Genomic DNA, 13,887 nt, shown 5'->3' with positions numbered 1-13,887 from the left:
TCTGCATGCACGTGCAAAGTCTGCATGCACGTGCAAAGTCTTGCACCAGATGCGGAAGAAATAGGCACGTGCTGATGGGCTGAACTCCAATGGACGTGGGGGCAGTCAGAGGGCTGAGAAGGCTCTTGCTGCGGGTTGAGGGTAGCTCTTGGGGCGTGGAGCACTTGCGGACTAGGGTGATGAGCAGGTGTTTGGCTGGCAGTACCTGCACCTCCGGTACAGGGACAGGTCGGTGCCTCTTCAGGAGTGCTCTTCTCTGAAAAGGCGGGAAGTGCCATGGCCCCAATAGAAGCGCCCCCCATACCTCCAAGCTTGAAGCAGGGGGTAGCCTCCCTGGGCCTCTGAAGGGGAAAGCGATGTCATTAGATAGGCGGTGCACCAGCAGGTGAGCAAGTGGTGGTGGCATCTCCAGGATCTCGCTTGCTGAGGCTGGGAAGGACACCTTGTCCTCCCTTGAAGGTGTGAGCTAGTGTTTGTATCTAGCCTTGCTCTGGTGAGGGTGGGCGGGGCTTAGTTTGACAGCCAGGAGCTCTTGCAATGGCAGGAATCCCTCAGCCCATGCCCCGCCCCTGAGCTGTCAGAGTTCTGTCTGCTCTCCTGCCTGGGCCAGGCCATTCTGAAGGGGAACTGCTGGGGGGCAAGTTTCTTGGCTGAGCAGCATTTGCAGGTGGCGGCAGCTTTGGGATCGTGGCCTGTGTGTCTTCCTGCACTTCCTCTGGGAACAGTGGAGGGAACAGCTGCTGAGAATGCATTTAAGGCATCCCCCAGAGTCCAGCTGAGGGGTTCATCAGGGCAGGCTGGGAGGGAATGCTACCCTCTGTGCACAGTCCTTTCTCTTTGTGTGGAAACCAGAAAAACCCAGCCGTGTGCTCACAAAATCGAGTTTTATTCATATAAAGATTCTCCAATTTTTAAATTTATTTTTTTTTTTAGTTGTCAACAGGCCTTTATTCATTTCTGTGCAGTGCTGAGAATTGAACCCAGTGCCTCCCACGTGCTAGGCAAGCACTCTGCAACTGAGCCACAACCCCAGCTCTCCAATTTTTTGACTGTCTTCATCCTTAGCTGTTCTGGGGACAATACTAGGCCTCCTACTGTTCCTAAAGTGTAAGATATGTTACCTTTCACCAGTCCAATCCAACACAGACACCTACAGACCCAGAGATCCACTCAGCATTCACTCTTTGGAGGTTCCAGTTGTCATGGGTCTTGGCTTTTCCTGGATGGAAGGGCACCCTGCCAGAGTCAGCTGTGAGGTTTCAAGCTCAAGCTTCCCATAACCCACTAAGCAGCCCTGCATGCTCCTCCATGCTCAGCTATTAAGAACTCTCCCTCCTCCCCACTGGTGGAGTTCTGGGCTTGCTTCTGAACTGGACAAAATATCAGTGAGTGGGGACCTGGAGGAGTGAGGTTGGAGGGAGCCTCACCTGGGACTGTTGTCCCAAGTGGGTGCTCCTTGGGCCCCTTCGATTGCCCATGGCCTTTTCTGGGTCCACTGGACCTTCAGTAATCAGTGAAGGCCGCTGGGTGAGGTTGTGGCAGTGCTCATCTCTCCTGGTGGGATAATTCCTGGCATGGTATCCTCCTGAACCCAGTTCGAGGTGCTACCCAGTAGGCTGCATTGGGAATCAGGGTCCTGGAAGTAATGGAATCACCTGATGGGCCAGTGCAGCACAGACTTGCAGTGGGTGACAAAGTTGGAGTTGGGTTGCCAAGAACATGGTCCTGGGGCTCAGTGTATAGGTCCTTCCTCATGCCACACTGCTGAATTGGCACTTATCTTGAACTTTCCTCTGGAGTGGCCAGAACCAGAAGCTCCTTCACTTCCCGAGTGTCATGAAATCATAGTGCTTTTGAGAAAATGGCTGGAAGATGGGTTTATGTCCCCCACCATAGGCCTCCCCACAGGCTTAAAGGCTGGGAAATTCTCAGTTTCCTCTTTCAGTCACCATTTCCTGCTGCATAGGGAGGAAAAATGGACACCCTCCTAGATCTTGACTGCCTCTGGAGTCAGGGTACTGACTGCATTGATGGACAGGGTGACCACAAATCTGGGCCACACCTGAGTGGTACTGGAGTCTGAGGTTGGCCAAACTCTTTATTTTCTACTAACAAAGGTAAACACAGTCTTAGGAAGCAATTTAGCTCAAACCTGTCTAACACCTACCACACTCCTTGCTACCTCCTAGCCAGATCAGCATCTCACTTATCCAGGAGTGTAGTCCCAATTGCCCTTCATCTGTCAGAATGATTCTTTATTATCCAGGATTCCTTTTCTAGCCCTTAACAGATGGAAAACACCAATGTCCCATCTCTTCCAGTATTCCTATTTGTTCTAAGCAAATAGCATGGAGCCTTATATACAGCAGTTACTTAATAAATGTTTGTTGAATTAATAACCTGCATAGCTATGGGATCCCGAGGGACATATCTGACCTTATCATCATTATATAATAAATATAATCATCATATAAATCATTATATAATAAATAACATTTATATAATACTTAAATAAATATAAAAATGAAGAGCATTCTTATGCTTGTATGTTTTTCAAACTAATGATCATAACCCATTACTAAATATTGAAATAAATTTAGTGGGTTGCTCTCAGCAATTCTTAATTATGAAATGGAATAGAAAATATCAGAATGCATCACAAATAATAAATGTAAATATGTTTCTATAAATTTTATTTCTGTTTTATATGCACATACATATGTGAATGATTGCATTAGTTCACGATGTAAGATGTATTTCTTACTGTGAGTCACCATTCAAAATGTTTAAATGGGCTGGGAGAGTAGCTCAGTGGTAAAGTACATGCTTAGCAAGTGTGAGGTCCCAGGTTCAAACTCCAGCACCAAAAAAGTAAATTAAATAAAATGCTCTACAAAAGCAGTGGTTAGTACCAGAGTTAATTGTGCAGAGCAGGATAGCAAATAATCTAATAGTTCTCCACACATGGTCATCAAAAAGCATTCCTATGAAGGAGGCCTGACCGTAAGTCTTTTTTTTTTTTAATATTTATCTTTTTAGTTTTAGGTGGACACAATAACTTTATTTTATTTTTATATGGTGTTGAGGATCAAACCCAGTGCCTTGCGCATGCCAGGCGGGCACGCTACCACTTGAGCCACATCCCCAGCCCCCGACCTTAAGTCTTTGAGGACAATTTCATAAACTGTGGGGACCTCCCTTTCTTTCCCCCTTGAATTGAGTCACTGATGTCTGACTTCTATTCCTAGCCACCTAGAATCCAAACACATCCAGGACAACCAATTTCACCTCTACTAGCTGCTAAAAAGGAGTTCATGCCCAGACTTGGAACAAAAGTGCTTATTTTAATTATACTGAGGCTGCATTTGAAGGCTATGAGAATGATACATAGGTGAAATTTTTTTCATATGACACATATATTAGCAAATGTAAATTTGTGGAAAATGAAGCATTTAAGTGGTCACGAGGAAAACGACGATATATGTCAAATAAATTATAAGACTTTGAATGGACTGAAAACCTGGGCTTGACAGCTCTACTTGGCATTCTACCCAAAGAACAGAGAAGAGAGGAAATTGTTCAGTGACATGTAATAATCAAACATAAAGACAGAGAGTGGGAAAACCTGGGTTAGTGATGAAGCTATTCTAACTCCTTTGAGTCTGAATGAAAGTCTTTATTTGCAGTTTCCAGGAGGCAATATGAAGATGACTTAGCAGAGCCTCTCCGTCCCTAGTCCCACCCCTAGAGGAAGCATGAGCAAGGCTGTTTTTACTTTCTATCCATGTCTGATGCAGCAGCATAGTGCAGAGTGGTCCGGCCCCAGTCATCTGTTTCATTAACATTGGCTCCTGTGATCACTAATGTCTCAATACAGTGGAAATGACAATTTGCAGCTGCATAATGCAAAGGGGTCCTGTAAAACAAACAGGGATTTATTACTTCATTCAGCCTGGAAAACACACCCATCATCAACACAAGCACTGGTGGCAATATTCCTATGGGTGTGGAAAGCTCTTTGGCTCTCAGTGTAGAGGCTAAAGGATATGCCTTCCTATGACTGTATAAATTGAAATAGAGGCTACAAAGACTGGAGCCTTAAGACAAGGTCAGTCATGTTGGGTCCATTCTTTCTTTATATTCCTATAGCCTCCCCTGGTTCAGGTCTACCCTATTTCTTTTTTTGGGGACCATTGCAAGATCATCTCATTAAGACCCATTAAGACCATTCCCATTAAGACCATTCTGAGCTTTAATTAAGCCCACACCTAATTTCTAGTTGGTATGAACAAAGAACTGGATTTTCTAATGTACAATTCCTACATACAACAATTCTGTTTTAAAACCCTCAAGCCTCCCCACCGACAAGAGCTTGCTTCCTCAACCTGGCATTGAGACCTTTTCAAGTTGGTCTCAATTTTTCTTATAGAGTATCTCCCTCCCCTAGATATACCCATTGGTATATCCAAACTGAATGATCTCAGGTTTTCCAGGTCATGTCTATACTTCCCTCCACCTCTGTCCATCTTGGTTTCTTCGTGGGAGGGCCCCTTCCTGAACCTTGTCTACCCATCAAAATCCCACTTATCCTGCATGTTCCAGATGTTAGTGGTCTTTCTTTAGTTTGTGATTGCTTAGCTATTGTCAGAGTCTCTTGAGCTCTTATCACATATTGTCTTGATTGGGTGGGGGGCGGGGGGTGTACCAAGGATTGAACTCAGGGGCACTTGGCCACTGAGCCACATCCCCACCCCTATTTTTTATTTTATTTAGAGATAGGGTCTCACTGAGTTGCTTAGTGCTTTGCTCTTGCTGAGGCTGGCTCTGAACTTGATATCCTCCTGCCTCAGCCTACCAGACCTTTGGGATTACAGGTGTGTGCCACCATGCCCGACTCTTGCCTTGTTTTTTAGCTACTGGTATTTTGTCTCATCTTCTCTAAACATCAGCTCCTGGTGAGTAGGGATGTAGGTTCATAGGAAGAACCATGTGTTCTACTCTGAGCAGATTTGCAACAGGACCAAATCTGCTGTCTGGGTCTGGGCTTCCTCATCCTTACTTCAGTAAGGACCTTTGAGCAGCTGTCCCCTAAGGTCTTTTCTAGGTCTAAAATTCTGTGTACATATACAACTCATTTAGTATCTCTGGGTACAGCTTTCTCATCCGATAAAAAAGAAGACAGTAAGCCTTTCCATACACCTTATGAAGTTATCATGAGAAAGCAAATTAATACCAATCAGGAAATATAAGCACCTTGACCAGGCAAGACTGAAGAAATATGTTTTAAATTACTTATTTTTAGTTCTCAATTATGTGACAGTTTTTCTGATATGACTAACTGATATCCAGGGAATAAGAATCAAACAGAATACAAGAAATAACTTTAGTTCAAGAATTATTAATCAATTTTAAAGAAAAACTATTTTACATTTTATGGTAAACTTGTGGCCTCTTTTTTAATTTTTTTTTTTAGTTGTAGATGGACATAATATCTTTATTTTTATGTGGTGCTGAGGATGGAACCCAGTGCCTCACACGTGCTAGGCAAGCTCTCTACCACTGAGCCACAACCCTGGCCCAACTAAGGGCTCTTTTTTTAAGTTGATTTTTTCCTCTTTGGTCCAAAAGAAGGAAATTATAAGTTATATATATTAAGTTGTTTTTGTTTTAAGTAGCCATACTGAAAATTATTAGGCATCAACCATATGACAAGGCCCAAAGATAAAGAGAAAATGACATCCAGTCCTTGTCCTCAGGACTCACAGTCAGGTGGAGAGAAAGACAAGGGAACTGAGTCTACCACTACAATGTGATGTGAGCTGCAGCTGTGGGGTCTGTGGGGTGTTAGGGGAGCAGACAGGGGAGCACTCCCATTGGAGTTGCAAGAAGATGTCACTTGACATGAATCTGGAAGGATGAGTAGGAGCTGTCTTAGGTAGGTTGGTCATAGAAGAAATTTGAGGCAACCCCCAAACCCCCAAAAGCTAGGATGCCAGTGGAGAAGAGGGGTAGAGAGATGTTAGGGGAATATACTGTCAAATGTTGCTGAATGACCAGGCATGTTCTGAAAAATATCACTGGGTGATTTTTGTCATTGTGTGAACACAAACCTTGATGGTCTGACCTACTACACATCCAGGCTATATGGAACCACCATCATGTATGTGGTCTGCTATTGACTGAAATGTCATTATGTGATGCATAACTTGTGTATGTGTGCATGGGTGTGCACACACATGCATGTGATGTGTGTGTGTATAAAAAAAAAGGATTCATGTACCAGGTAGCATCATAGCACAGTTTAGCTATATAAAGGACCACAGAGGTAGGAAAACTTCTGTGACCCACTGGTGGGGTATATATGTCTGATTTTGTAAATATGTCTAAAAATTTATCCCATGATGAAATGTCCAATACATACTTAAAAATGCTCTAGACCTTATGACCGGATTCTGAGTTCAGAAGGCTAAAGTGTTTTACTCTGCTACAAACAGAATTTTCTAAATTATATCCATGTAGGAGATTTTTTTCTTTTTAATAAAAGAAGAAAACGGGCCCTTCTAAGCTGAAGCTGAGAGAGGAGTTGCTTTCCTTACATCTTATGTTTGGTTTGCTGGCATTTCCCTCCAACATGGGATTTCCTTCTGCAGATGAAATGCCCCCAGCCAGCTTCTTGTTGACATTTCAATGCCACAGGATTTCTCAATTTTTCAATGATCCCCAGTCCTTTTATGGGGGCACTCGAGGCAGAGTGCCCTGAGTACATACCTCCCACTCTTGTCCTTTTTATGGAAATCTGCTCCACTGCTCTGCAAGAGTTTTATGCACTCCACATTACTAGAAAGACAAGGAAAACATCATTAACACGGTAAAGGTTAGTTACTAGGTTATCTTCAGAAAGAGCTATTTTCTGCAGGGTGCAGCATAAGATAAGATGGTAGCACCAGGTTTAAATTCTGCTACCAAGAAATAAGAGAAACGTGTAATAGTAATTCTATATTGTAACGATCTAAAGTTCCTTTTTCAAAGCTAATAAATCAATAATTTAAAGAGCTTGGTAGAACATTTTCAATTCCATCACTAAGGAATTTAATGATTCTTTTAATGAATCATGTAATCATGATTAAACCCTTCAGTGATGGTTTTATCATTTATCCTAAAATTCTTTTTCAAAACCATCAAGAGACCATGAAACAATCACTTCAACCTATAATAAATTCATGTCACCTTTAAACAATGAGTTGGAATGGCTGAGCATTACCTTTTATTACAGCAAAATGAATCCCCCATGATAACCACTTTCAACTAGATAATCTTTAATGAAAAATAGAACAGTTGCATTTCCCTGTCTTTGTAATCCTGGTAAACAAATGTGTAGAACCAAGGCTGAAAGTGATGTAATGAAGCATAATTGTCTTCCAAAACTTCTCTGGCATTCACAGAAGCAATAAATCATATTTAATAGAGAGAAAAGGACCCACTAAAGTGGATTTTTCTATTGAAGAGCAGAAGCTAAATTTTAATTCTAATGGGGATTTCAGACATGAATTCACTTTCTAGACAGGTCTAATATATTTTCAAATGTAGGCATAGAAGAGATAATCATAATTGTTCTAAACTGGGGTGCTAAGAAGTGGTCTGGATTTATTGTTTTATTATCTCCGAAAGAAGAAAAATTATCTCCTTAATGATAAGCCTAAGGAGGGCTCTCCCCACTCCACCTCCAACCTTTATAGCCATTTTTTCTCAGAGAACCAGCTGTTTCAGTCATAAACTATAAGAATTTCTTATGATAAGTAAGTGTTGGTGTAGCATGCCAGTTGATATAAAGCACTTAATGAAAGATGGCAAAGGATCAAAGACAGAGGCAGATACAAGGTGTGTGGCTCATGAAGCTCATTTGGTTTTCAGGGTGGGGTGAGGAAGGCGCCTTTTTACCCATGTAAATCAGGGCCCTAAAGCTACACAGTTAAGCCACCTCTGATAAATAGGTAACACAAATGGAGAAGCACTGCTGTTCCTTAAGGAGTAGGAAACTGATGAAGAACCAACACCTCATCCTCACAAGGCCATCCAAGAGGTACCATGCTTGGACAATGTGTGGCCATACATCAACAATGTTTTTAATCAGAGCATTAATCTAAACACTGATATGAAAATGAGAGTAGCTAATGGAAAATTCTCTTTACAGCTCAGGAAAAAAAAAAGGCAAAGATTAAATCATTTCTTGCCCCCCCCTTTTTTTTTGTGGTGCTGGGGATTGAACCCAGGGCCTTGTGCATGCAAGGCAAGAACTCTACCAATGGAGCTATATACCCAACCCTCTTTCTTTCTCTTGAACTTTGTATTTATTTAGTCATCATAAAGACTTAAAAATCTGATTTGAAGTAAGGACAAAAATGCCTATAAAGGAGCATAAATTAATTCAATCTTAGGTTCTCTTAATCACTACCCACCTACCAGCAACAACAACAAAAAATTTAGGAACAAATTTCAAATTAATTTATTTTGGTGGAGGGGACTCAAGTAGATAAATATTCTATAGCCTGAATATCTACAGTTAGAGAAAGTGCGGGGAAGAAGCAGAAAAGAGATCCAGAAAGAAGAAAACAACAAAAGCCCTTCTTTGCTATATGAGATAGGCTAACAATATTTCTTTGGAAGAACAAAATGTAAGTAGGTACTTTGGAAAAGCAACTAGTGATATTTGGTATTTGGTAGAAATGATTCTTACCCAATTTACTACAGAAATTGCTTCTGGTTCACAGACAACTTGAGTCAATTAAGATGTATTATGCAATTAAGTCATGGAATAACAAAAATTGCTAAGTACTTACCCTCCTGCAGCAGCAGCATGAAGGCACGTTCTTCCAAATTTATCTGGGGTGTCTATTTCAAAGCCTGCAGACAGCACGTGCTCATTACTAAACAAGGATACTATGCTATACTTTTGTCCTAGTTAAACCACAAGAAACATTGCAGAGACAGAAAAATCAGTTAGTAGGAAAACCAGAAAGCAAGCAATTGTAGTCAGAAAGAGGTTGTCATGGAAACGAATGGTAACTGCTCAAGCTTGGCAATTTTATAGGAAGAACCATGAAGTCAAGAAGGATTTATTTTCACATCAGCCCTGGGTGAACCACAGCCCCATTTTTCAATCCCAGGATAGAAATTTATGAAACCAATTTGAGATAAGTAGGGCAATAGACAGGCAGACAGAACACATGGAGAAAACATGGAAGGTAAAGGAGTAATCCTAACATGTAGGAATAGATATTTTCTTAAGTATATTCCAACCTTTCTGTTGGTTTAAGATTTGGGAAACAGGCTTTCATGCAGAGATTATTTTTAAACATGCCAGAAGCAGAGAAAGCAAAATCAACTATAGGTAAACTACTTAAAGGGGAAAATTGCCTTTGGAATATCTGATGCATGAATTAATGAACAATCTTCGCCTTGCAGATCTCTACCATTTTTGAAAGCCAAGGAACTTCTTAATATATGGAGGTTGGTAAAAGTGGTGAAAAGCATAATTTGCAAAGCTCCACAGTAGAAATAATTTCTTGATTCCAAACAGTCTCATGATAAAAAAAATAAATAAAAATGAGATGTGGGTGGAGGGAAATTGGCCTTAGCGATTTTATACTGCCCATCAAGGAGGGAGGTAACATGATCTTTTCTCCCACTAAAATGTAGGGGATTTGACCATTTTCCTTTGCTGAAAATATTGAATGTTAAGCTACCATTTTAAGTCTCAAAGATGTTTTCTTTTCCTATAACTTAAATTTCCTGGCCATGCCTGCCTCTTTCTCGTTTTAGATTTCAAGCTTTAACTTGAAAATCAGATGAGACTTTCAATTGGGGGCAGGAATATTGACATTAAACAGGTTCAACTCCAAGCATATCTGGGAGCTGTCACATGCAGTTAGAACCACCTCATCCTGCCAAGTCAGGTGTTTACACGAAGCACAGGTAGCCACTCACTCAGTCCAGACACCTGACGCCACGTGATTCATGTACGGGACACACTAAGCCTCATCTCTGGCAATGGATTTACTTACCGGATGATAACAACTTTCTGCAGCAGTCAGAGTGAGCATTTAGGGCGGCTAAATGTAAGGGGAACATGCTATGGATTCCACACCTGAGGAGGAAAAAAGAACAACAACAGAGCAGCTCATGACAACAGATCTCAAGATACACGCAGATCACCCTTCTAGAAGTTCTCTGACACAGGAACTCTTGGCTGAAATAATTTTGTAATTCTTTGATTCAATAAATAATGATGCAATAATTTTCTTTTTTTAATATTTATTTTTTAGTTGTACACAATACCTTTACTTTGTTTGTTTTTTATGTGGTGCTGAGGATCGAACCCAGGACCTCGCACATGCTGGGCGAGTGCTCTACCGCTGAGCCACAACCCCAGCCCAATGCAATCATTTTCTACCTTAAAGTAATAAAATCCTGGATCTGAATGAAAATTAAAAGCCTCTAACCATAGAAATATATATTTTTAAGAAAATCTGTGTCACATAAACAAATACTTTTTAAAATTAGTTTCCTTCCTGTTTTGTTCAGCTTAGTGGCTTAAGTCTCATTCATTAATTTGCTCATGCATCTGCAGGACACTTTCTAAGCATCAGATACTGTGCTAAGAACTTGTGATAACAGTGATGAGCAAGATACACTCTCAATGTTGAAAAACACTTGTTTTATTCTTTGATTTGATAAAAAAAATACTTATTATTGGCCCATGAGGTGATGAGCACTTTAAGAGTTAATAATAAATTTATTATTGAAAATAAAATTTTCTACAGGAATAAAATCTAATGTTTACCTTTTTCCAGTTAAATTCCATCTTTCTAATAAGGCTTTTTTTTTTTAATGTTACACATTAACACACACCACTACACAAAAACACAGCTAGGAGTGACAAACATTACTTTGGGTATATTTTATAAGCCTATCATATTTTTCCCAACAGAATAGCAGAAAGAGTCTAGAAAATAACTCATTAGATTGACCCCCACCATAACAGTCCTCAGGATGATCCTTTAAGGGACAGGCAGCCTTCTGATGGCAGCACTTTCTGATTTCAGAATTAAATCCTCTTCCTCCTCTTCCCTACCACCTCTCCTTGAACAAGGACCCAAAGCCACATGCTGAATCACAGTTCATTACAAACAGAATCACAAGGTGGTTCCTGTGTGCTCATAGCATTTATCATGTTGGTGACCATTTCCCACAACATCTCATTTTAATCAAATAATACCTTTCAGATTTTAAAAACCCTCTACATAACATGAGCAACTATGGGACTATGGTTATCTACACCCTGCAGCATTAATCACCTAAGTTTCTTCTCTGGAACAAGGTGGCCCATTTTCAGATTTCATGCTTCATAAAGAAATAGTATGATTTGAATTTGTTAAGCTTTGGTTACATAGATTTTATTTGCCATCCCAGTAGTTATATGAGGTGTGCAAATGTGTGAAAGTATATACATATCCACAGATATTTCATGGTATTCAGTGTTCTGCAAAATGTGAGTCTGTCAGCAATTAACCACCACTCCCTCTTTCCATGTTAACTTCTATTTATTAGTGTTTTTGTTCCATTTTCCCTCTGTTAGTTTTCCTTTCCCTATATGGAGATTTCCAGCTCAGTGTATATAATAGCTGGCATTCATCAAGAAATGCAATTTGCCAGTCTTCCGGGCAGTGTCATGTGGAGGAGAATTGCTTATAATTGCCTCTCTCATCATTTACAAAAAAAAAAAAAAATTCTGAAAAGCAATTGCATCAGCGATGACCTTGATGCTCCTGAAAAGGAAAAGGGAGTTGGGGGATGGGGGAAAAGATTTTCCTTATATACTGTTATTTATATTGTTCCCTCTTTATTTAATAGACACATACTATTTTTTTTTAAAAAATGTATAACATGTTTTAAAGCACCTAAGTGGAATTTTAAGCTAGTATAATTTTACCTAGCCATTTTATTTGTTTTGGGGAGTAAAATGTTAAAAATTTGTGATTCAGTATCTCTGGACTTTTAGAAAAGGAAAATGAATAGGATAGTTTCAAGTTCCTGAAAGAACATAGTTGAAATCAAGGACTGGATTTAAGATTTCTTTGAACCTACCTCATTCTTGAAATACATACACACATTAACACACACACACAAGGCATCACATATACATTTTTGTAAAATATATCTTTACATAAAAGAACACAACCAAAAGAGAAAATAGCATCAAAGTCTGTAAGAAGCCAATTGAGAGAAACAAAAAGTGACAAGTTTAACAGCAGCAACACTGTAATATATCCCATAAAGTTCATTACCAATACTTGTCATTAACCTTGCTACCTTACCCTGTCTTTGGGTAATTCATTATACCCTACATTAGCTAATTATTCCATTGTTTTCAATTTACTTACAAAAGAGATACAGAATTACTCTAATTTAAAATTTCTAGCACAAATTTTGTTTAGTACACATTTTTTATTCTAGTTAATAAAGTCACTACCTCAATGTAGGTTTTGAAAACGTAGTTGTGTAGACTCAAGTACTATTGGCATTTGAACCTGAATATGATACTATGGTTCAAATAGTGAAAATAAATATCAAGTCATAATTGGAAAAAAGAGAGAAAAGCAGAATTTAGAATCTCAGAATCTTGTCAGAAATTATCCATACATTTCAAAATAAAACTACTTCTTTGTTGTCATGAAATAAGACTGCTTATTAAGGAAGGATTATAAAACCTTTAGTAAGAAAATTAGGACTTGGCTGTCTTAGTCAAATAAAAAGCATCGCTCCTATTTCATCAGGTATACATCAAGGCCCATCAAGAAAAAAGGTGCCAAAGAACCCTAAAGTTAGCATGCATGAGTTACAGGAAAGAGATCAATTCCAGTTAAATCGCTACATTTATTTGACAAGTCATAAAATTAATGGAACCCATTTGTATTTAGCTATTTCTAATTTGGCTATTAGCTGGCATCTCCTACCCAGTTATTTCAGAATAAATGAGGTCTGAAAGACTGTCCTTGTCGAGAGCTACAAGGTGAAAAAAAGGCGTTTGTGCCATTAGAATATGGGTTCTTTTATGGCTTCCCCTTCCTAACCCTCTCTTTTCTAGAGTCTTTCCTCTTGGCTGTGTGGAAGAGAACACTGTAATTGAGGTGTTGGGGTCAGAAACTTTGGTTTTGAGTCCCACTTTTGCTACTTGCTAACTCTTTCATTTTTGGCAAGTATATAATGATTCCCTCATCAGGAAAATAAAGACAATTACAGCGTCTGAATTATAGAACAATTGGAAGGACTCGTTGGGATAATGCACCCCAAGTGCTAGAGCATCTGGCATGTGGTAAGCCTTTACCATCCATATTAATATTATCACTACCCTTGTGATTATTATTTCAAGGGGTAATCAGCAGTCTGAATGTTAAGGTGCAATCAGGTTGTGCTTTCTTAAGATCAGGTGTGTGACTCCTTAGAAGCCAAAAATGAATGTGATTAGTCAGCATTTCTATTATTTTTCCATCTTTCTAAATATTTTACAACATTTATCTCACAAATCTTCTAGGGAAGAAGGATTGGTTTAGTTTTGCTCACTGAGTGGGTAAGACAAAAACATATCCTAAATTTAGAAAAGGATGATTTTTATGATTTTTACTTGAATTGTCAGCCTAAATCTAAAAATCAAGCTTCTTATGAATTTTATCTATGCCCGCCTAGATATTTCTTATGTTCCACTAAGTGATAGGCATTTGTGTTTCTCTGCCAACAATGGGTATCTGATCATTGCTATTTGTAGTCTATAGGCATTTTCAGTGATTCCTTTAGAATAAATCCAAATACTCTAACATGGCCAGAAAGACC

The 13,887-nt window shown here is 39.5% G+C and overlaps 1 protein-coding gene across 1 annotated transcript in view; it reads right to left on the bottom strand.

Annotated features, from left to right (window-relative positions):
* Positions 1-3,750: 3,750 nt before the first annotated feature.
* The window catches only part of LOC144257311 (uncharacterized), a 138,965-nt gene continuing 128,828 nt past the window's right edge, over positions 3,751-13,887 (bottom strand). The window contains 4 exon segments of the mRNA XM_077803516.1: positions 3,751-3,916; positions 6,769-6,837; positions 8,838-8,955; positions 10,062-10,144. Of these exon segments, the coding sequence (XP_077659642.1) occupies positions 3,772-3,916; positions 6,769-6,837; positions 8,838-8,955; positions 10,062-10,144 (415 nt within the window). The 3' untranslated portion in view covers positions 3,751-3,771.

The sequence above is a fragment of the Urocitellus parryii genome, chromosome 10 (assembly GCF_045843805.1).
Source record: "Urocitellus parryii isolate mUroPar1 chromosome 10, mUroPar1.hap1, whole genome shotgun sequence".
NCBI classification, from domain to species: Eukaryota; Metazoa; Chordata; class Mammalia; order Rodentia; family Sciuridae; genus Urocitellus; species Urocitellus parryii.
The sequence above is the reverse complement of the archived record's forward strand: the minus strand, read 5'-3'. Positions and strand labels throughout refer to the sequence as shown.